Raw genomic sequence first — 25,166 nt, forward strand, 5'->3', positions numbered from 1 at the left:
GCCTGCCAACCTAGCAGTTCGAAAGCACCCTCGGGTGCAAGTAGATAAATAGGGACCGCTTACCAGCGGGAAGGTAAACGGCGTTCCGTGTGCTGCGCTGGCTCACCAGATGCAGCTTGTCACGCTGGCCACGTGACCCGGAAGTGTCCTCGGACAGCGCTGGCCCCCGGCCTCTTAAGTGAGATGGGCGCACAACCCTAGAGTCTGGCAAGACTGGCCCGTACGGGCAGGGGTACCTTTACCTTTACCTTTTTACCTGAATCATCCTTACAGTATATTTCCATAACTGAACCCTCATCCCTCATGATGCATATACTGAATATATGCAAGGTTTTTTTAAAAAAGAAAGGCGATCAAGAATTGTCGGTGCAAGTTTTTTTCCTTTAGCATTTTCATTAAATTTTGAAAGAGCCATTGATTGTGATAATGTGTGAAGGAGCCTTTTAACCTCATTGATCAAGGAGGACAGTTTCTTCCTTCTATTAACATTATGCTAGCAGATCAGGAAGGTGTATTATTTTGCTCAGTTAATTAATCATACTTGTCAGAACATCAGCATTGTGAAGGAAGCGGGAAAGATTGATAAGCACAGTAAATAAAGGTATAAATGTGTACTTTTTGAAATATAAAGATCTTAGTGGTGTGGTCTTACTGTAGGATGTTTCCATATGGAAAAGTCCTGAAAGGAATTGGTTGGAAGGAAGCCTTTTTTTGTGAAAGCAAGTGTGATATCTGTCCCTTGTAAGAACGTAGTTATGTTATAGAGTTCAAAATCTGGAAATCATGTCTTTAGCAAATTCTGCCCCTGAAATGTCCACTATCTTAGAAGGCCCAAAATGCTGCTGTTCTGAGGATTGTTATTAACATATTTCATGTCCTTTCAAAGGCTAATTGGGCTGTAAGAATATGTTTTGCTTAAGACAAACTAGAATGCACCCTGGTCAAGTAGGGATCTGCACCTAGGTCTCTTCAGGGATGTGGTGGTAAGCTAGCTTTGTCATTGGAGACCACCACCACCACCATCATCATCATCATCATCATTTGACACTTGGGCTAAAATCAGTTTTTAGAAGTTGTCTATCAGAATTTGTCTTTTTATTTTTCTTTCCTTTTTTGGTGAAATTTGGAAATGCCATCCAGCAGTTATAATTCTAGTCTTACTTCTGTGTTTGAAGGCATGTCATCCTCTTTTGGGGTATTACAGCAGCTCCACTGCTCTCTTGGCATCTGTAGGTCTAGATGTTGCTGCTAGAATGTGAGCCAATGAAGTCAAATGTGACTGTTGGTTTTTCTGGGGAATTGTCCACTTATAAATATATGTTGAATTTGATAGCATGGTGGTCACTGTTCTGAGTCTGTTCAGCAAAACTTTCATACTGCACTGGGTCCCGGGTACCACTAAAGATTAAGCCCAGAACTAAGTTAAACTCTACTTAGTTCTACGACCATCTGTTTTAGGATATGGTTGGGGGGGCGTAAGGGTTTATGTATGTAATGTTTAAGGTGACCACTTAACCCATCACCAAAAAGAGGACAAAATATTATAGATCTGAAAAACAAAACAAAACAGACATGCTTGTTTATATGTATAGATGCACATTTAAAATTACTGTGTGCTTGCTCAGTCTTCTGTCCAGGTGCTAACTGTTAAAGGGCAACTTCAAGATCCTCTGCTCTCTCTACTTATCATTCATTATCTTTAAACTTAACTTTAAATTTATAATTTATTTTACTGAAGCTGTTACATAGAGGATTCTTTCAAAGGCAAGCCTGTCCTTAATGGTGTTCCATATTAAATTTACAATTTCGGTGCTCAAACTATTTCCAGTGGCACACTTTAAAATATTAACTGACCTCCACATTTCAGTTTTCCATTTTCTGTCACCTTTCTTATGTATGCACTTACTGTGAGTATAATAAGTAAGTCTCAAAATTGTTGGAAATCTCTAAAGTCATAAACTGGAGAATTTTGTAGTTTGTAGTCTGAAAGAGTGGAAAGAACCTTAGTTCTTGCTGAGAGAGCTGATACGTCTTTATTGGAGAAATTGTTGGTTTTAATGTGTTTGCCCTTACATTTTAATCATTGCTAACACATTGATATCACACTCCATAAACCTCTAAATTGATTTGACCTTCCAATGGCACCATCGCTCCCAGGACTCATTATTGGAAAGCAGTACCTCAGTTAAAGTGCAATTGTCAAGGCAAAACAGCAAAAGCATGCTTTTTGCATTGCCATCAAGTGTGGTGTTTCAGTACTTTAGATTGTTTTACAGATTAACTAAACAGTTTGATTGCACTTCAAAATGCAACAAAGCTAACATTATGTGAATCTGTTTTTTATTTTCCCCATGATATATATCTGTTCAGCTAGACCTTTGGAGGCAATTACTGTCATTAATGTTATATAAAGTTTTTAGTTTTTTCCTCAAGCTGTATTTTATTAATGAATGGTTTAAATATGGTATATTGTTGTTCAATGTTGAATGTATATGTTCAAAAGCATTATAAGATCATTATGTGTGTGATATTTGGTAGTCTAGAAATTTTGTCAATAAATATAAAAGCAAGTAGGCTTCTATATGTGTAGCATCTCTTCCAATGTTCTCTGAATTGTCTGTGTGTTTCCCTTTTTGGAACTCTTTTGACCATCCTTTCCCTTACCAGTGGGACATCCTGATTATTTTCAGAGTTTCCCATAAAATTGTTTTGGAGGCATCCTAAGCCACTTTGTCATTGCTCTAAATACCAAACTTACTGGCGATTTGAACCTCACTTTGTCCAGGCATACCAGCGGTGCCTTACTTGAGTTCAACTCAACATTTATAAGATATCTCATTGATGATCACACAGAAACAAGGCCACTTCACTAAATGAAGAACTGGAATTTGGCAACAACATAATATTCTCACAATATTGAAGTTAACATTAAAATGGCGGGTACAAGGTGTACAGCAGTGTATTCTAACATAACATTGTACAATATTTGTTCTATATAAATAGTATTCCACTAAACAGGAAGTTTTGTTCATTTGTCTTTACTGTGTGGCTTGCCATTTTTTCAGACTGATGACTTGAAATAAAAAAAACTAGGTGTGACATAATTGAAATTTTACAACTTTGCTTCAGTACAGCAGAGCACTTCACATATGCACTCCTGCACAGGTGGAGTAGGTTTTTAGTGCATATGGTTAAGCTGCTTTGTGGGGAAAGTTCCTCGAAAAATGATCTATGTATAAATAAATATGGCCTGTTATGTTCTCAGTTAAAAGAAACTTTGATGATTCCTAGGATCCAGAGCAACCTCCCTGTACTGGGAGGTGAGAAAGCTATTTTTATAATGTATAATCTAAAATTTAAGATTTATACTAGCCAGCTTCATTTCATTGTTTAAAAATACAATGTGTCAAAAATGCCACCTGAAGCGTTATTTTTTTCCTAATTTATTTCTGTACTTGTTACCCTTGTAACAAGTTTCTTTCAGAAATTAACAATATACTATCATGTGAACAGGCAAAGAGGAAAGGACATTTAATTAAATATTCAGCTTCAGTAACATGACATTTCTGTACTTTCATGTTGCCCTTTGGTTTATTCAGTAATCATATTCCATAAATTCATACAGGTGCTGTGTTGATAGCTAATTAGGAACTACTTCATGCCGGTATATTGATTCTGAGAATTTTTAATGGTCTAATATTCCTACACAAACAAGAGGACATCACTGTTTGCAAATAGCTTAACGGCTGGGTGAAGTAAAATGTTTGTGTTATGTCTATGATATATTGCAATTATCTTGTCATGTAATAATAACCTTACGACTGTTTTTACAAAAGATTTGCTACTGAAGAGTAGCCTTAATATCTGGCATGCTGAGGTGAAATCAGCAAAAAGAAACTCACATTTTGCCAGCATGCAAGCCTAATATTTGATGTAGTCCTCTGACAAGTGACTTTCATATGAGATTTGAAATTATAAGAAAATACAAAGTGCACAGTGAGTTCCTGTATATATTAGCATACTGAGAACATATCTAATCCCACAGTTAGCCTATCTTTAGAAGTATTGTGAATAAGTTAAAATTCCCTCTTTGGTCACATTTTGAGTTTTTAAAAATAAACTCTTGTATCCAATATTTGAGAATAAAAGCCTTTGGGATTTATATATTTTTGATATCCTTTTTCACTACTTTCATATATATTTTTTGTCCCAGTACTGTGTTCTTCTCCTTTCCTCTTCTCCATATGCTGTTGTTTTCTTTAATTAGTGAAGATACACATCTGTCTTCAGGCTACTACCTAATTTCTAAGGCCATATGGGTAAACAGAATATAATTGTGGCTTGATAGGGATTGACTCTACTGTTTGTAGTTATTGTTAAGGATTGTTAAAGCAGGTGAATAGAGTTGGATGCAGGGAAATGGATGTTTCTTACCTCTACATATTAAACATTGCTTAAAAATAAATTCTGGTATTTTAAAATCACACCTGTAGCAAAGCTGCCAAGGAAGTGTTTTACCCATATGCAGACACCCTGCTTTTTTTGTGAAGGAAGCCAGTGCTCTGCATGCAAGTATTAATAAAGACAATGTTTTCCCCCCTCTCTTTCAGTTATTTTTATTTCAATTGCTGCGAGGACTTTCGTACATCCACCAGCGTTACATTTTGCACAGGGACCTGAAACCCCAAAATCTTCTGATCAGTGACACTGGGGAGTTGAAGCTGGCAGATTTTGGTAGGAAAGCTATTAATTAAAAGATTGTCTTATAATGATGTGGGAAATGTTTCAGCTATCTTACTCTTAGTCACAAGCTGACTCTGGACACAGTGATGATTGATAAAATAAAATTCATAGAAATACTTCATATCCTACTGAATGACAAGAGTATGGAAAGAAGTAACCTGTCTCAGCACTAGCTAGAAAGTTTGAAATCCTACAGTTTACAGCTGAGTACAGTCTTTCTTATTAGCATGGTATTTAACTTGAAGGAAATTATTTGTTATTGCAAGTACGTAATATTTTCTCCATACTGTTATGGATTCAGGAAGACACTGAAGCATTTTAAGCATATTTAAGATGTTTCTTGGTCGCTTCTTAATTGAAAGAGTAGTCTCCAGCAAGATACTTTCATGCTGTCAATGGAGTGTTGAGTCTTCCCCTTATTATTTTACATTGTGTTTAATGAAAATCTGTAGTTAGACTTGGGTAGAAAAGAGAAGATAAATGTTTTTAATTGAAGTTATATTATTTCCTTATACTGTATCATGATATTTTGAAATTGAATACAAGATGAGTTGACTTTTTTAGTGAAAACTATAATAAAAATTTAAACTACCAGATAAAGCTATATAGGGTCATGATCCCACATTGCAATAATGAGAAATAGTAAAGTAAATCTGTCTCTTCAGAAGTATTAATATTACAAAGTTATATGCAAAGTTGCTCTTCCACCAAAGACATCAAATGATTTTGCTGCTCTTGGAATATATTTCGCTCATGTTTCTATTTTCTTAGAAGGTTGTTGCACAAGGATTATTGTGAAGCTATTATCCTTATTATGCACACAAGAAATAGAAATGTAAATGTAGCTGGTTGATTTCAGCAGATAGGATGTCAGTAAAGAATCTTCTGGAGAAGGCTTATTTTTTCAGAGTAATAAATACGAAATCACTAAAGACCTTTCAAACCTGAAGAGATGGCCTTCAGATCTGGTACCACAAGTTTATAAAACTCAACAGTGCAACTCACAGTTTTAATTCAGTGTCCCAGGGACACTTCATCTTCTCTGAGCTAAAAAAAAATAAATCATACTCAGAGCTTAGACCTTTGGAAAACCATTGTTTTTGTATTAAAAAATTACAAAATTCTCATGTTTGCTGGTATATTGTGTTGTAGCTGATGGATTTGTAAATACAGATAATAATCTCCCACCAAAGAAACAGTTCAGGGCTGTGTTTACCACCATACAGCAGCACTCTAAAATAGCATTTATGAAGATGAATCTATTTATCAAAGACAATGAAAACACAGATGGGATTTTTAATAAAATTAAAAATTGAAGAAAGCATGAGAAAAATTGAAGGCCGTGTTTGGTGTGCTTTTTGGAAATAATTGTTGCACAAAGGAGAGCAGTCGTGTGTGTGTGTGTGTGTGTGTGTGTGTGTGTGTAGAATCCCATCACTGATCTACCACCAAAGTCCTGTGGGATAGGGTAGAAGATTCTGGAAGTGGCCTTTTCCTCTCTCCCTGCCCTCACTGAAGTGTTTTTATTTTCCCTGCTACAACTATACCATCTTCAGTGATGGAGTTGTTCAGAGCCATTTGGGGAGATATGTCTGGAAAACAAAGGGACTTAGGAGCCCGCAACCTGCAGCTTCCTCTGACGTGTCACCAACACGCCCCATATCTGGGCCCATCACCAGCAGAGCACCTCTGGCTGACCAGTGATTGGTAGACCTTTCCAGCACCTCAGCAAGGAAAGCTCCAGTGGTGAGCCTCCCTGCCCACCCACACAGTGGGATGTTGGCAACTTCCATTGGCCATTCATCTGCCCTTCCCAGAAGATTAGGATTGCTTGCTAAGAAAAGTGGTATTTTTTCCTTTTTATTATAAGGCGCTGTGGGTTAAACCACAGAGCCTAGGACTTGCTGATCAGAAGGTTGGCGGTTCGAATCCCCGTGACGGGGTGAGCTCCCGCTGCTCAGTCCCTGCTCCTGTCAACCTAGCAGTTCGAAAGCACGTCAAAGTGCAAGTAGATAAATAGGTACTGCTCCGGTGGGAAGGTAAACAGCGTTTCCGTGCACTGCTCTGGTTCGCCAGAAGTGGCTTTGTCATGCTGGCCACATGAGCCGGAAGCTGTACGCCGACTCCCTTGGCCAATAAAGCAAGATGAGCACCGCAACCCCAGAGTCGGCCACGACTGGACCTAGTGGTCAGGGGTCCCTTTATCTTTACCTTTAAGTTGAAATTCTAAAGGTTCTTAAAACATGGCACGAGTTCTCCCTGTTACACAGTTAAATGAGAAGTAAATTGAGCTGATTTGGGTGTGAATTTGATATACTTTATCTATTTCCCAAAGCAAAGCTAATGTGCTGGCTGTAGCCAGCAAATAAAACTAATATTTTAAGTTAACTAATCACACAGTGAAACTTGAACTGCAGAGCTAACTGCCATTGACCTTTCTTCACTTTTTTTTTACTTGATTGTTTATAGATTTAAAGTCTCCACTGCTTTTGCATAAGGTTGCTATTTTGGATTGTAGAGCAGATAGAGAATTATAAACTTTTTAGAGATCTTTTGTTGGAATGGGGGCATGATGGAATGTTGCAATAAAGGAAGTTGCTCATTTTTGTTTCAGTACAGTGCTCGCTTCGGCAGCACATATACATTTTTGTTTCAGTACAGTGTATTTAAAATTATGCTGAGTAAGGGGAGAATGTAAAATGCAACACGTATCCATGAAGGTCGTGGTTTTTAAAAAATAGATTACAGCATTCTTGATCCTAACAAGCTACATGACTAGTAACTTTGCAGTGAATATTTATATAAAATATGGTGTTTTCTTATGAAGCAATTTTAACAAGCGACCCTAACTGCTTTTCTGGTAGAAGTATGCATCTAATTCCAGTCACATCTGGCCATAAGTTTCATGTGGTGACTTAATATTTGTTTATTCATTCATATAAAATCTTCTGTCCTACCCTTTTGGTGCCTTTGTGCCACTCAAGGTGAGCTGCAATAATATAAAATCACAGTGCAATAAAAATATATTAAACTATAAAGAATCAAGCAATAAAAATACATAAAATATACACCAGGTAAAACACACATCAAAGTCAAGTTAAAAGCAGCAGCCGCACGTAAAAATGACAACTGGTTAAAGCTGGCCAAAATAAATTAATAAATTAATGCACCATTAGCAAACTATTCCCATTCCCCCCAAAACATAAAAAACACTCCTGCTGCAATATGTCAGTTTACTTAAGAATTCCACTGGGCAAGGGTGTAGGAAGAAGGAAGCTGGACTTGGCTGTCCTGGCACAAAATGATTGTTTTATTGATGTGTGTATATGAGTGTTTGTGGCTGAAGTGAGCCAAAACACGAGGGCGGCTTACATTTTCCATTGTTTATTTAGATTAATAGATTGGCTGGCTGGTATTTCTTGAGCCTGGCAATTCCCAGTTGTTCTTTCTCCTCCAGACATGTCATGTAGAGGAACAGCAACTTGTCATGCTGATAGAATTCTGATGAAAAGAAATACAGATGAGAAGGAAAAAGAGGTTGAAGTTCTGGAAGCCAAACCTGCATTTTGGATTTGTGCAGTTATTGTTGAGCACAGATGCCTGCTGTGTAGGCGCTACTTGTAACTGGTACTTTATTTTATTTTGTAAAAGATGGTTGTACTAGTTATTTTAGGCCTTGGCTGCAAGCTCAGTAGCAGTTTGTGGCTGCAAATAATATACAGGCACTTGAAAAACAGGCTCTACAAAGCAGAAGTACATCAGTGAGAAACTGGGACTGTGCCCAAAGAATATTGTTGGCCTGTAATAGCTAGAAAGGGTAGAGTTTTAACATTGCCACAGATAATTTAAACTCTGCATTTAAGAGATTTTTCTACAGTCTTCATGCTCTGCTAGTTTTCCTTTAGCCTTTTAAACTGGGATTATTTAGCAGCATCACCTTTAACCCTCAGTCAGACTTCCAGGTATGAATACAACTTGAGAAGATTTCGTAAAGTTCTTCAACCATTTCTACTGAGATGAGGAACTTGGACAGGAAGCTGTGTTAACAAAATGCCTATCTTGTATTAAGGATTGATTGATTGATTGATTGATTGCTGAAGGTGGTAAACATGGTTCTTCTCTCCATTTCATCCTCACAACAACCCTGTGAGCTAGGTTGGGCTAAGAGATGGTGACTGGCACAAGGTCACCCAGTGAGTTTCATGGCTGAGTGGGGATTCGAACCCTGGTCTCCCAGGTCATAGTCCAGCACTCTAACTGTTACATAATAATTCTTATATTGTATATCGCATGAGACCTTTTCTACTTCTGTTCTTCAGATAGTAGTAATCAAGGATCAAAACGTACACTGTGCCTTAAAATTGCAAACTAGTTCTGCTTTGAACTCCGCACAGAAAAAAACAATGGCCTAACCTTTTTAAAGTCAAATATCACATTCACAGCTTTCCCCTGTAATTTTTCCTTTTTAATGAGAAATATGTTTCCTAAATGTTACAATGTTGATTCTTGTTACCTGATGTATTGCTCATTTTCCATATTAAGACTAAAATGGCCTTGAGTATTTCATTGCATTAGTAAAGGCCCTCTGGGGAACTAATGAACTATTACTTGATTTATTTTAGTCCAATTGTTCCCAGACTTTCACTCCAGTTGGTTATGGTCCTATGTATTTAAATAATTAGCTTCTGGCCCATATGCATTCTCCTTATTTTTTTGCCTATAATTCCTTTTGTTGCATACCCAGTTATGCTGTTACTCAACTATTTGCAATTCAGAGTTGTCTTTAAATTATTTGTTATTACTCTGAAATACTAATCAGAATGTATTAGTGCATCACACTCACATATTTGTTGCGTAATTAGTTATCTTCATAGAGAATATTTACATGGTAACAAAGTTAGGTTCATTAAATGAAAAACTAGAAACAGGAAAGCAAAGTGAAAATCAGCCAGCTGTTAAATTGTATACATATACAATTTCGTGATGATTCCAGTTTTACAATAACATTGATAGGATATTAGTATTGCTGAGGAAGAGCGGCTTTTTAGTATTAAACTCTGTACTATAATGTGTGGCTTATATTTGAAGGACAGAATTGTTATTTAGTGGAGTTTTCAAATATGGCCTCCAGAGCAAAATGTTGACAGAACATATTTAAAGTATAAGAGGTGTTTTTTTTTAAAAAAAAAGTATGGTGCTATTGTGAATAAAATGCATGCATTTTCTTAATAAAAAATCAAAATCACTGATTTTTAGCTTCTAATTAGTAATAGGGGAAATAGGCTGAAACACCTTGGGTTGCCCCTGCAAGCAGGAAATCTCTAACCATCGTCTCCATTTAGTCTGAGCAGGAAAAGTAGCAGATTTAGAACAAGCTGGGATCCAAAATCATGGTTTGAAGATTCTAGTGTCTTCCAAAGCTGGTAACCATAGTTCTAGTTTCTGCTAAACTGGCATTAGAGGCTTCCTGGTTTGATTTCTCTTGCTGCAAAGGCGTGTCATGCATGGTTTAAGTCCCATTAATATCTAAGTTTATAGAGCTGAGATAAGATTGTCAGAACATTGCCACTGTAAACTTGGGCATGTGGAACATGGGTTTTTTGTCTGAGTTTCTTCTGGCCTTGTGGTCAGTCTAATGAAGGCCACTTTATTCGGCAAGTCTGCATGTTACTCCACTCAAATTATGAATTAGTGAATTTTTGGAATTTTGAAACTCCTGAAAGATTATTCTTCTGACCTGTATCAATATAGCCCCCCTAATCAGCTGTCAATACAGTTATCATATTCAAGCTATGCATGCTTGTATAATATAATAATTTCTTTTCTTACATCAGTGCAACATACTTTTACAGAGAGTATGTTACAGCCTCTTCTGAGTATTTAGGAATATAAGTCATTTGAGAAATACAGATGTGCGGTCTTTTCTAATCCTGTGTCTTCATACAGAATGCCATTTGAAACATTTAAGTAATCAGAATTTTAAAACTGCAGTTGTGTACATCATGAGGGTGAAAGGGGATACCACTTGACTTTTGAATCACTAGGAAATCTGGATATTAGAGATGAAATATTTTACTGAGTGTTGTGCCCTTTCCTGTAACATGCATCGATTGCAGCATGAATATTTGAAAATTAGTACACAAAGGTGGATGGCAAGCATTCGTAATTGATTAATTCTGAATAATGAGTATCCCTTGCATTCTGTGCTTACATTCATTAGCACAGATTAGAATCACTACTCAACATGTAAAGTTATGTTGAAGGTGTGGAGAATAGCACACATGCTTTTAACTGCATTATTTATGTTCACAAAGGACTGTTTAAAGTGATTAAGAAGAATTTAATTGGCATTAAATTATCTTGGGTATGCATTGTATGTAGAATTTATTGCATGGCAGAAGTACACAAAGCAAAACATAAACAGCACAGCTGCTTCACCTATAACTTTATCAGTTTTGTGTTGTGTTAATGATAGCCATGGCTATTAGGTGATGTGCCTTGACTTCTGACAACTGGCTCATGGTTGTCTTCTTACTGTAGAGAATTGACATGGGCAGGGTACTGTTTTGGTGACTTTTTTTAATCTGGCAAAAAAAGCAAGATCTGAAATTCACCTTACTGGATTGTCATGAAACTATCCCTATAGATCTTCAGGCCAAAACAGAATAAGTAATAATATTCAAATATTATATGCTCACCTGGCTATCTTTCCCATTACCTTTTTACTTTATGTTCGCTTCATAAAAGTTATAATGATCGCTAATACAAGCAGCACTGACTTTTGGAAGAGCATGTGGCTTCCTGTAGTGTAACCATGGAAACAGACAAGGAATCCTTAAACAAAGTGATCACACATGCTGTGCTAATTAATCCTGTCCTACAGCTTTTCCTCAGCTGGAGGAAGCAGTTAGATAAATTTTGCATGAGTTTGCATGTTTGGATGTACAAACAATATGAAATATGTTGCCATGTCTAGGTTATCATTCAAAAGATGGGGAAAGCCAACAATGCTGTAACTTGTCATTCATTTGTAACTTGTGCTGTGCCCCAGAAGATGTGGGGTTTTAAAAAGATTTATGAGAGGAATAGTGTATCTAAAAGGCTGAACTGCCAGTGTTTGATGTTCTGCATAACTGCTGAAGGATGCACAATTATTTTAAACATGTAGGCCCAACCTTATTATTATTAAACATGTTGCAATGAAATAGAAGAAAAGCTTACAGTATTAAAATATAGAATCAATAAAGTAAAGTTAATTGATAGCATGAAACTGATAAAACAAGAAAAAGAAACAAAGCATAATCAGTTCTTTAGAATTCAGAACATCCCAAAGTCACATTGTATCTTTTGAAGAATTTTTTGACATTTGGGGAATCACATTTGCTGCAAAAGTATTTTGTCTTTGTCCTGTTTGTTTTGACCTCAGGAAGGGTGTCAGCTTAGACATTAAGGTGTATCCCCACATTCTATCTATCCATTGATTAATGCTAGCTGTTTCCTGAGACCTTTAGTTATTTGCATGCAATATTCTGGTGGCAGCTGCTAGATAGGAAAATAATTCTATGCAGTTTTTTATTAATTCATCCATATAATTTAATAGGCTCAGCCTTTATAACTGCCGAGAAGTTACACCTTTCTAGAATATTTCATGCTCAGTTCATCCTACCTGGTCATCTGCATGCTCTGGTATTTTTCTTTTTTCTTTTTGCTATTTTCTAAACATGTTACCAAACATAGCATAAATATAAACTGCAGGAGTAAAAACCCATCTTCAAATTTACAGCAGATAAACTAGCTTTCGTTTTTTTCTAAACAGAATTCATATTCATCAACTGGTTCCATAAGCCTGTGCCTCCTCTCTTACTCTGAGAAAATAACTTTTGAATTTTCATTATGAACCACACAACACACTAAGGAGAGCATGGCAGCAAAAAGGACTGGTGAGGTGCAAAGCTACTGGGATTTCGCCACTGGGATTCTGCATGCACACGCTTTTTGGTTTAGCATGTCATGTGAACAGGCCATTCTCTCTCCATCCCTTAAACTGTGGTGGCTTTTAATTTTTGTCACAATTTTTAACCATATTCTATCAAATTCTAAATCTGTACCAATGCCTTCTTGTAATATAAAAGAGCAGTCACAGAATCCAATCAAATATTGATTCCTGTAATAATTTGTATAATCTTGATCACTCTTTGCCAACTATTAAAGATCCTTTAACTTAAGATGCCAGGGATTGAACCTGGAACCCCTTGCATGCAGGTATTTTAATTATCACAATGCTTTTGAAATTATAGTGGCTGTGCTGCTGTTAAAATACATCTGAGCCTAGTAAATACCTTTTGAAGAGAATCACAATGACCTGGGTTGCACATCATGCTAAACCAAACCACGCTCCTGTGCCACACTGAGCTAAGCCATAATTTTACATAACATGCTGTTCAAACCCAGGCTTGTGGTTTAGCTTTCTCCAGACTAACCACAAACTATAACCAAGGTTTGTTCTGTGGCTGCAGCTTGTGGTTTGTCCAGAAGAGCTAAACCACAACCCTGGGTTCAGATTGCACACTAAGCCAAACTATGACTTATCTCAGTGTGACATAGCAGCAAAACAACCAAGGAAGAATTAAGCACTGGGATCTCTTCTGTGCTATGTCATGATTTGGCTTAGTGTGAAACAGGTCTATATGAGCTGGGGGGGGGATTACTTCAGTTTACTTCCAAGCTGATAGTTACTCAGCCACCTCTGTTTACTATTAGAATAAATGATTTTAGAAGGAATGATGTTGCTCTTCTCAGATATGCCTAGAGTGGAATTTTAGCTTCACAAGTCCTATGAGGTAGATTTTGCTGCAGTATAGTGACTTGCTGTTCTGTTTGTTTCACAGTTGAAAAGGAATTTGAATTATTTCATCCAAGACCAGCAGTCTTACTCTTAGCACAGAGCAGTATGTTAAATGTTCAAGGTTAAGGGCAGATGGCATATATTTTTTCTAGCAGTATGCACATATACAGCATGTGCCTGAAGCTTTAAATGTTACTCAGTGTATAAGCTATTTAGCTCTCTGTTTAATCCACTAGTTGTCTTGAGTTACACAGGTTATGTTCCCTGCTCTAAATGCTAACATTTAAGGATTCATCTCTGAGTTTTTTATTAAATAGTTTTAAAAAATTGTGCCTAATACTTTCTCTTTTTAAACATGAAAAACTAGATCCTAAAAAACAACAACATGACAGCCCTATAATGACTGAAACAATAATGCAGTCACTTCATATTTCATGATCTGTAGCTTTGTTTTGTGATGTGTTGAATGATAGAAATGGATATGTTTTTTCTCTGATTAACTTAACACATGGCCAGAAGAAACACAATCTACTTTTTCAAGTAGACTCATATTACACATACCTTTTAAAGATCTAACATGACCTTTATTTCTTTATATGCTGATTTTCTTTGTTGTGCTTGTATTTGCTCTTTAGGACTTGCAAGAGCCAAATCTGTCCCTAGTCATACGTACTCTAATGAAGTGGTTACCCTGTGGTACAGACCTCCAGATGTCCTCTTAGGCTCAACAGAATATTCCACCTGCCTTGATATGTGGTAAGAATACAGCGCGTTTACAGGATCCATATGTTCTAACTTGCTGTGACTTCGATTTGTTGGACACACAGTGGGCTTGATAAGCAAAGATTGCAATCTTGTTCATGCTGACCAAGAGATAAGTCCCATTGAACTCAGTGGAACTTATTTTGGAGTACATGTGCATAGGAGTTCTCTGTAAGATAAAGCAGTACATTGTTTGTAGACTAAAGTTTCCAGATACTGTTTCTGTAAGAAACCTCTATGCTCTCTCACCAATGGTTAATTATCGTATCTTAGTCTCATACTTCAACCAAAAAAGACTCTCAGATGGACTTACAGTTAAAAACAATAAACAAATTAGATAATCCCTGCCCTCAGGTTTACAATCTAAAAGATGTAGCACAAAAGGAAAAAAAGACTGGGTAAACTCAGGTACCGGTTCTTAGAGTTAGAAACTTCTATACTACTGTCTTGGATGGGAGCAATTTGGGTAGTTTGACTGAGTAACTCCTGCTAGGTGGCAGGTGAAGAAGTAGCCAAATACAGCTGCTGTCTTACAGATGGGATAAGCCTGCTCATCTTCATTCCCTCCACTCCTGCCCAATGGAATGGCTGCTGTCAGGTCAGGTTGCAGTTGAGAAGGAGCCAAAGTTAGCTGATATCATAGCAGAATGAATGGAATAGCCATGCTTCCCTTCTCATTTATTGGTGTATATGTTTATAAGTAGTCACAGATTTCAGACAAGTAATGTGACTGCTTTCAGTCTTCCTTTACATCTTTTTTAAAAAATTGATTTCCTGGATAATTTTGCAGCACAGCAAATACTTGAAGGGAATTAGACAAAATACATGTAATCCAAGATCCAGTAACGTTGGCAGGGCCAGCCCAATACTTTTTTCTGCCTGAGGAAAAAGACAAAATGGTGTCTGCCTCATTCCACATATAGAAGCTGACCAGACTGGCAGGTTAATCTTATTTCAGCATTGAAGGCAGTAGTCTAGCTCTGTCCTCCAGTGCTTTGTTGCCACTCCTTGTCCCACACCACCTGCCACTTGAGACAAGTTTCTCACTCTGCCTAATGACAGGGCTGGCTGGTCCTAAACATTGGTATACAATTGTGTAAAAACAATGAGCATTAAGACAAAACAGTGTTACCTGGGACATTGAGCATATCATCAAGCAAAAACAATGGCCATTTCTAATATTTCAACTGTACAGGGATTTTTTTTTTTTAGTAAGTATGTAGTATGGGAATTAGTTGCACTTTGCCTCTACCTGCAGCTTCTCTGTTGGAAGGAAGGGGAGGATATTGGTTACACTGCCTAGCACTGGTGTGCTATCTTCTGTTCCTTCCTGATGACAGATGCTGCATCAGCTCTGTTTTCATGTGTGACTTGAGGGAAAAGGCAAAGGTCATGTTTATCTACCCTGTGGCCAGGATCCTCCAGTGGCTTGGTTGTAGAGTAGCAGTGCTTCTCACCTTTTTCTGTAATTAAATAATAATCATAATAATCATAATAATATATTTATACCCCGCCCATCTGGCTGGGTTTCCCCAGCCACTCTGGGCGGCTTCCAACTGAATATTAAAAACAGTACAGCATCAGACATTAAAAACTTCCCTAAAGAGGGCTGCCTTCAGTTGTCTTTTAAAAGTAAAATAGTTGTTTATTGCTTTGACATCTGCTGGGAGGGCGTTCCACAGGGCAGGCGCCACTACCGAGAAGGCCCTCTGCCTTGTTCCCTGTAACCTTACTTCTCACAATGAGGGAACCGCTAGAAGGCCCTCGGCGCTGGATCTCAGTGTCTGGGCTGAACGATGGGGGTGGAGACGCTCCTTCAGGTATACAGGACTGAGGCCGTTTAGGGCTTTAAAGGTCAGCACCAACACTTTGAATTGTGCTCGGAAACGTACTGGGAGCCAATGCAGATCTCTCAGAACCGGTGTTATGTGGTCCCGGCGGCCACTCCCAGTCACCAGTCTAGCTGCCGCATTCTGGATTAATTGCAGTTTCCAGGTCACCTTCAAAGGTAGCCCCACGTAGAGCGCGTTGCAGTAGTCCAAGCGGGAGATAACTAGAGCATGCACCACTCTGGCAAGACAGTCCGCGGGCAGGTAGGGTCTTCAACAAAGCAAGGCATAATACCCCTTCCACCACTGGCTGAATGAAGCAGTGGCCCTTACCTGTTGAAAGAAAGGCTGAAGCATAAAGGACAGACTTTATGCAACAGCAGTAGATCTCTCCCCCTCCCCCCCGGCCATATATAATGTAAGAGTTGAATTTAACAGCAAAAGGGACTCATGAATGAGGGCTACTGAAGCCTGGTGTGCTACTGAAGCCTACTATAAGTTACCATCTGTATCCAGGCACTCTTATCAGAGCTGAGCATGCTTCTGGTATTCGAAGCTCATCTGAAAATAAAGGTGACTGGGAAGATAGAATTCTGTACTCCAAAATGGCACATCTTGGTTTTACCCCCTCCCCCCCGCTTTCTACATAGATAGCATTTGCTGCCATCACATCTAGTTTGGCTCTAATTTTTTTGATGCTAGGAGTAGGGGGCTGTGTGTGATCCCTGGATTTCATAGGAGGAATGTTCAGGATATAAATTAAATAAATAATAATTTTAAAAATTCATATTAATGAATGTGTAAATTCTGATTTTACACTTAGGAAGAAGATGCTCTTTTGGGATGGTGTGAAAGATATTAAGGATTTAATTGACTGTGTAGCATTATTCAGATAAAAATGATCATCAAATTAAAATTTTATTATATAAATGCAAAGGTCATGGTTCTGACAGGAATGCAGCAGTAATTTTGAAACATTAATAGAGATGCTCTAATTTAGTACAGAATTGATGTCTTTCTGATACCAAATGGAGACTTCCCCTTCAACCGCTATGTATTACTATTGCCAAGGTGAAAACTGGTCCTAGCAGGGGAACACAAAAATAATGTATTTAATAATGGTCATGAAATATTGATGTTCCCTGATGTAGGACCTTTAACACAAGTCAAAAAGATATATAAAGGGTGCTTTTCAATAAGAATGCTTTGTTCCAGATGAAAAATGAGGCAGTACTGATTGCATCTATCAAATATATGAATCCAATAAAATGACAAATAATTCATCTTCTGGAAAATACTGAGCAAATCACAAGCTGAGGTTGCAGTGAAGAGCAGACAGATCAAATAGCTGAGAGATGAAAAGTCTTCCTTTTCTGAGTGTCTTTGTTGATGTGCAAAGTAAAAGTATTATGCTGTGTTCATCTAATGTTAGCACCCAGATCTGAAACACTTCATGGAAGTGTTCATTGATTTCAAAAGAATCTATTATATTGGATTCTGGAAATTATACTAATGCTACAAGTACTTCATATTTGTTGTCATAAATGTATATTGTTCCACATATAGATTGCCGTGTATACATTGGGTATTTGATGAGTTTCACTTTATGTTTGGAGAATAACTGATATACCTCAGTTGGGAAATTTCTTATTGTGTCAGATTGGCTAGTGGACCTAGGCCCAGGTCATACTTTTCCTGTAGCATGTGACTACCCCTTCTAATTAGAGTTTTCTACTTTGAAAGCTTCAAGATATGGGGCACTGTACGGCTGTGAGATGTTATTTGTGAGGCACCTTCCATTGTGCCAGTGGTCTTAAGTTTTGCAAGACATTAGGTTCATTTCAGCTTTGTGATTATCTGTGTTGTTTGTTACAAAAAAGCCATACAGCCTTACACACTTTATAACTACTGTCTGGTGAACACCACAACTAGGTTGGCTCCTAGCAGAGCTTCAAATTGTGCTTCTCAAATGGCATCGTTGTGCAACATGGAAAATTCATTTGGGGAATTAGGTGACTGCTATTCCAAACAAAAGGTCAAAAGTCCCAAGGCCAAGCCCCAAGGCTTTATAAGTAAGTTCCTGAATGATTTTAGTTTCTGATTGCTGTTTTGCACACAAAAACTACCATAGAGATATCAAAAGTAGGGGGTCTATGGCTTGGCCTTTGTAAAACAGAGGGTCCACAGTACTTTGCTAATTGGGAACAACTGCTGGGCACTTGTACAAACAAAGTATCAAATTAAAGCAAATTTTGCTCCCCTCCAATAAGATAGACAATAAAAGACAAAAGCCCTGAGGGAAAGGTATGCTAATGCCTTTGAAACCTCTATAGCTTTGTGTAAGAGCTTTTGGTTGTACAGTGGTACCTTGGGTTACATACGCTTCAGGTTACATACGCTTCAGGTTACAGACTCTGCTAACCCAGAAATAGTACCTCGGGTTAAGAACTTTGCTTCAGGATGAGAACAGAAATCGCGCTGCAGCGGCGTGGCAGCAGCAGGAGGCCCCATTAGCTAAAGTAGTGCTTTAGGTTAAGAACAGTTTCAGGTTAAGAACGGACCTCCAGAACGAATTAAGCTCTTAACCCGAGGTACCACTGTACCCATTTCTGGTCATTCTCAGATTAGACCAACTGAAATTAATGGACATGATTAATTTAGGTCCCTTAATTTCAGCGGATCTACTCTGCATAGAACTTAGATGGAGTTGGTTTGAAATTGATTGGAATTCTTACTTTATTTAAAATGTTTATAACCCATTCTTCATCATAATGTGGTATTGGAAAATCAAAAGATTTTAAAATAATTTCCAATCCAACCTGTAACACAGTAAAAAAGCAAATAAAATAAAATAACCATAGAGTCAAAAGCAGGAGGAGCATCAAGCTTATGGCAGCTGATTCAAGTCCCCATAAAGGCCTGTTGAAATAGCCCGTTAACGGATGCTGAAACTCATTAAGAGTTTGTGCCAATCGTATATAGAGTGGCAGGATAATCTGCATGTGGTGCCATCACAGAATAGACCCTTTAGCTTATTGCTGCATAATAAATGTCCTTAGGCTGCAGAACAACCAAGTGGGTTTCAGCTGCTGATCTTGAAACTTGGCCAAATGTATACAGAAGAAAAGACGCTCCTCCACAGATCTAGCTTTGTAAGTCTTTACTAACACCCTGAATTTGGCTTGGGAGCAGATTGGTAGCCAGTTCTATCAGGATCAGAGTGACATGATTCCAAAGAGCCAACCTAGTCAGCAGTCAAAGCTGCTGCATTTAGCACTGACTGAAGCTTTTGAAACAGCATCAATGACAGCCCTACACAGAATACATTACAAAACTCCAGTAAGAATATTAAAATTTGACCGGGGTTGTGTTGGTGTTGTATGTATGTCCATTTAGAAGGGAGGGAAATGATGAAGGGATGAAATTTACATTGTACATTTTCATATTGCAAACATGCAAATGATAGTGTGGGGTAGGGTGGGGGAGGAAGTGACAGTACAATGCCTATAGAAAGACGGGGCTATTTTCTGTTGGTGGGAAGAAGTTTAGCTAGTAAGAGAATAAACAAAACTGCACAAAATTCCACAACATTGCTACCTAGTTCTTGGGTGGCTAGGGTTATGTGAATGGTAATGTGAGTTGTTTGTATAATATGATCACTTGTATGGAAGTTTTGATAGGGAAAGAAAGCATGTCTCCCCCTCACATATTTATGCAGATCTCGGCTGGTTTTGCATAAAAAGAAAAAAAAAAGGTTGTCAGCTATTAGATTATAGTGACACTGTTGGATTACAGTGAAATGCTTCTAGTTATATGTCTTGATGAGTTGAAAAGGAGGCATAGGGACAAGTATTGAAAAGTAATACAAATACTAAATACTGGGCAGTTTCTGGGAAGCAGGTGACAGTGGCTGTAAGCTATATATGCACTTCATTTGTCATTGGAGGGCATTGGGAGAGTAACCAAAAACTAATGATTCATGTACAGTATTAACATTCTCCACTTTTCCCTGCAAATAGCCACTGGCAATTTTGATAATATTAATGAAGATGCATTAGTGGTTGTGGCTAGCAGTAAGAATCAATGGGGAATGTTCTGCAATGTACTACTGTCAGCATGTAGAGTGGTAATATGCTGGATGAATTGTGTGACATAAGACAGCATCAAGCATTGCTGTAGGCACAGTATTTCCCCCCCCCCCTTTGTTCAGGCAATTAGTATATTTTATTTAGCATAATCTCAGGTGTAACATTTGAAAACTTGGATGTTTTATGTCAACAAATCCTGATGTTTTAATACTTTGAGGCTAAAAGGCATTGGTGGGAACTAATACTTGATCTCAATCCCCCCCTTTTTTTACCTCTACTAGCATTTTCCTTCCTACAATCCTGAGCACATGCCATGTTTCCAAGCTGGCATTTGTGACAAGGGTTGCTCTGTCTGTTTCTGTCTTGCCTTCTCTGTCCCATGGTATGAAGATAGAAAGTGATATGGGAAAGACATGTTTTGTTGCAGCTGGGGCAGATGCACCATGGTGTTTCTCTTCTCTGCGCTCCTCCCAAAAGTCATTCTTCCTTTGGTCATTGCTTTGGATATGGGACTACGCATAAAGATGCACTTATATACACAGCTGCATTCAATTCAATTCCCTGTCATGTTTGTTGGCTCTTGAAAGTGCCAGCACCGCATATCCCCAAAATTAGTTTAACACAGAAATATGTGTTAGTAATAATGGATATTTGCAAAACTTGCAAAAAAAAATTTAAGTATTTCTGGTAAACAGTCAGTTAAGGAATTTATACTTGGGAAATTACTTATTAGTCCAAAAACTAATATTTGAGCTGAGGAGATTTCTCTTTACCTTCAGTACTCACCCTAAAGAATTGCTAATCCATAAGAGGTCAGGATTTTATGATAACTATCAAGCTATTCTTAATTAAACTTCTGGAAAGATGCTGACACTGAACTCTTATCAGCTGTAATCAGCTGAATTAACTTTCAGCAGAATGATCTTCTGAGATTAGGTTGAGGCATTTTATCTCAAGAAGCATCCTTTGTTCCCACATTTTGGATGGGCAATTAATCCTGTTTTATTGAAGAACATTTTCTTCAGTCTATGAAGAAACCAGTCTCTGGTTTTTCTTCAGATCGTATAAATCTTTCGCCTTCTACTATGACCTGAGAATATATTAAGGTCCTTTAAAAAAAAAAAGTATTTGGAATGTAAGATTGCTTAGAGTTGTATCTTTATCCTGAAGCAAACCTTTACAGAATTAAAGGTTTCCAAACAAGTGGCTCAATAGCTTTGAGTAGTGATTGTTGGGAGAGAACGCACTGTAGTCCATAGGATTTCCATCTAACTTAGCACAAGACATGTCTATCTCAGGGCGGAATTGAAGGACCTTACCTTGGACCTTAGAGACACACTGGGGATGCTGCTTGTGAACTGCCTATCAACTTCCTTAACTGAGCTGCCTGAGGTTGTCTTCAGCATTGTCCTTGAGCTTCTCTGGATCTGTAGAACGGTTTTCTGGGAACCTCCTTGCAATGAAATTGTTTGGGAGAAAGTTAGATAGATGATGGAGGAAGACTCACAACAAATTTGGTCAAATACGGGCTAGAGGCCACTTTCAGATCTACTCTCACCTGCACCTGCTTATTCAGTGCCTTGAATTTCTTTTCAGTTTGTACAACTTGACAGTGTAAACAGGATTCTTAAATCAGTGAAGTTGTCCATATATGTGCACTTTTGGTTGTAGCCAACTAAAGTCTACTCATTTTAGACCCATTGAAATTAATGAACTAAAGTTACTTATGTCCATTATTTCAGTGAGTGAACTCTGAATATGACTGGCATTGGATACAACTCAATTCATGTTGGCTTAGAAGGCAGTGGGAGGTGGAATGACTGATTTGGTGGAAATTGTCAACTCTTTTTGTTGCAAGAGTTCTCGTCTATTCTGCCAAAAACAGTGGAGTTCAGTAACCCACATCTTTCCAAGCCCTATCTGACAGTTTAATGGTCAGGTTTTATTTTTTAAACTTCCCTGATTAACTTCAGGGGCCTTGGAAGGATGATTCAAGGTCCATTTGTCTCAGCCAGTGGTTAGGGATGGTGGAAGTTGTGGTCCAATCATGTCTGGAGGGGACAGCGTAACTACTCCTGCTTTAAATCTTTTGTGCCAAAGTCTCCCAACACGCCCTGCTTTAAAAAAACAACAAACCACTGGAGGATTTTAGAGAGTAAAATTTCACAGAAGCTAAAGTCTTTCCTCTTGTTGCACACATGACATCTTTTCTGAAACAATTTACATAAGCGTTGTTAGTAGAGAGTGCATCCTGTTGTCCAGTAGTTCCACAATCAAAATTCTTATTTAAACATCATCCATTGTGTTGATGTTAGTTTCAGTTCCATCATTGCTGTGGTAAATGCAAGGCTTCTAGAAAATTAAGAGGAACAGTGGAACCACAGTATTAAGATAGTATGACCATATGTTCCCACCAGCACATGTAATAGGCTTAGTTATGCTTGCAGTCATGAGAGAGCAGGGCACACATTTCTGCATCATATGGTTGTCACTCCAGCTTCAATTGTTTTGTTGTTTTGTTTTTAAGGCAAGGGTTCTATTACGTTCTGCCAAGAAACAGTATTAAGATAGCTGCTTGTGATGTTAGTTTGAGGTTAATTCAACAACAACAACAAAAACATTGGACAGTAGCATGTTTTAAGAGCCTGAGGATACTGCTTTCTGGCAAGTCAGGAAGATGCAGGCAGCTATAGACAGATTTGGCACACCTCGTTTCAGGTTGCCCAGTTGTAAGGCCTTTTTGCAGGGAGATAAGTATCAAAACTTGGTTCTGGACTACTCTTTGTATGTAGGAGACACCAGTGCTATAATAGGCTATATACCTGTCAATGGAGGTTGTCAGAAGAGGAGAAAAGGTGATCCTCAAGACCACATTAACAGCATAATGAACAATCCTCCAAAATTAGGAGATTCCCCCTTCCACTGTATTACAGTGTTGGGCTTTTAGATTTTTATTTACTGCTATTTTTTTGTAAAGCCCCCTTGTGAAACACCAGTGATTTACTTCCAGCCAATATAGACAACATTGAAGTAGATGAGACAATGACAAGGCAACTTTCTATGTAAAGTTATTTGCCCTCTTTTAGTAAACCTTATATTTGATCATTGATCATTTGAACACAGCCTGTAATGTCTGACCAGGCCCTAGGACAGGATTGGAGAACCTATGGCATTCAAGATGGTGTTGGATGTCAGCTCCAGTCAGTGTCACTAATGGTCAAGGGTGATGGGAGTTGTAATCCAGCAACAACTGGAGAACAATAGGTTCTCTACCCCTACTTTAACAACTACTTATCTTTGGCTCATCATTCAAGAAATTTGCAATCTGAATTTACAGTTTCAAGAATTGCCATTTTACGAAGAGTCAGTTTACTAAATGATTCACACACAAAAAACCACCTTTACATTTCTCTATCAATGAAGTTTACCATTTGACATTCATAGATATTTAGAAGTTCCTAGGATCACTCTAATATTTAAAATGAATTAAATGGCCAGTGTTGGGATGTATGAACAAAATTTGAACTACCTGCTTTCAGGATACCTATGTCTGCAAGATGTCTGTCTGTCTCTCTGTCTCTATCTGTCTGTCTGTCTCTCTCTCTCATATATGAATACATTATTAAATCACAGTTTTAAATATTGTCTGTGTTTGACAAAGATACATTGGGTTTAATGAAGCATTTACCAAAGTAGGTGACGAATGGCAGCTTCATCAATTCAATTCCTTCTGTATGCCCTCGCCAGTTAAGGAGAATAATGTCAATCCCATTTTTTAAGCACAAGGAACGTAACTAGGAATTAGTTGTGTGCTCTTTGTCATACTTTAACAATATGCATCTTTTCAATCTCAGATATCTTAAACAATATTTTTTAAGGCTGCAGTTGATGAAGCTAGATTGTGCACTAAAATTTAGCAATATATTCTAACTGGGTTAAAAAACAAGTCACCTATATCACTAAATGAGTTTTAATTAAAGGGCTCTTTGCCAAATGTGACTTATAAATATTCAGTTAGGATCTCTTAATTAATGAAAGCAGATTGCATGTTTTAAAGAGATGGTGTTTCACTACTTTGGCACACTTAAAATGTGTTACTTTCCAAGTATATCATTGCCATTTGAAAATACTTTTGAGAATTATTTTCATTCTAGCAATTATGTCACGAACTATTCAAATGTTGTTGGAGTACTGATATGCATATTTACTTTTGGTTGTAATGATACATATTCAGCCCACATGGAGATGTAGAAAAACTTTTAGCTGAGGCATATCTTATCCAGATGTCGAACCCTATTGTGTAAGAACATCAATACTTAGGTCAAATCAGGACCAGTACAATGAAACACAACACAATGCTGCTGTTATAGGTAAATAAAGTTGTGGTCAAGGATAAATATGATGGCATACACAGCAATAATAAACATGCTGCCTCTTTTGTTGCTTTTGCTTTCATTATTTGCAAAGAGAGCGTCAGAAACTATAATACTCAGTGGTAAATATCTTTACTGTTCAGTGGTAAAACAGAACATGCAGACTGTGCTGTATAGTCAGAAGTAACCATCTGGTTCGTTCAGAACTAAAACTGTGGCTGGTATCTAAAACAATGTTTTAGACATAGCCAGTGAAATTCTGACTTAGGTGTAAAAAAAACAAAAAAACCCTTCATACACAAACAGCTTTGAAACAGTTTGCCATGTGACATGAAAGGCTATTTGAGAAGCACCAGCCCTTTGGGCACAAACCCTTTGGGCACATGTAACTGGTTGAGCAGTTCTTTGAATCGTGTCCTAGGCCCTATTAGGGATTTCCTGTTTATATGTTGTGCATGTGCTCCTGTACTGCAGAGTGACTGCATTTCATTTTATTTAAGATGTTTAAAACCATGGGGTGTTTCTT

At 37.8% G+C, this 25,166-nt stretch overlaps 1 protein-coding gene and 1 long non-coding RNA gene across 8 annotated transcripts in view; one reads left to right on the forward strand and one right to left on the reverse strand.

Moving 5' to 3' along the window:
* Positions 1-25,166, forward strand: part of CDK14 (cyclin dependent kinase 14) — a 226,584-nt gene that overhangs the window by 112,711 nt on the left and 88,707 nt on the right. For all 7 annotated transcript variants that reach the window (XM_053410263.1, XM_053410262.1, XM_053410267.1 and 4 more), the window contains 2 exons: positions 4,611-4,734; positions 14,224-14,344. In XM_053410263.1, coding sequence (XP_053266238.1) covers positions 4,611-4,734; positions 14,224-14,344 — 245 coding nt within the window. The remainder of the gene's footprint in view (positions 1-4,610; positions 4,735-14,223; positions 14,345-25,166) is intronic.
* Positions 8,112-25,166, reverse strand: part of LOC128424271 (uncharacterized) — a 40,569-nt gene continuing 23,514 nt past the window's right edge. Inside the window, exons 2-3 of the long non-coding RNA XR_008332973.1 lie at positions 21,587-21,720; positions 8,112-8,244 (exon numbers count right to left, since the gene is read on the reverse strand). This is a non-coding gene — a long non-coding RNA (uncharacterized LOC128424271). The remainder of the gene's footprint in view (positions 8,245-21,586; positions 21,721-25,166) is intronic.

This window comes from Podarcis raffonei, chromosome 12, assembly GCF_027172205.1.
Source record: "Podarcis raffonei isolate rPodRaf1 chromosome 12, rPodRaf1.pri, whole genome shotgun sequence".
In the NCBI taxonomy this organism is placed as follows: Eukaryota; Metazoa; Chordata; class Lepidosauria; order Squamata; family Lacertidae; genus Podarcis; species Podarcis raffonei.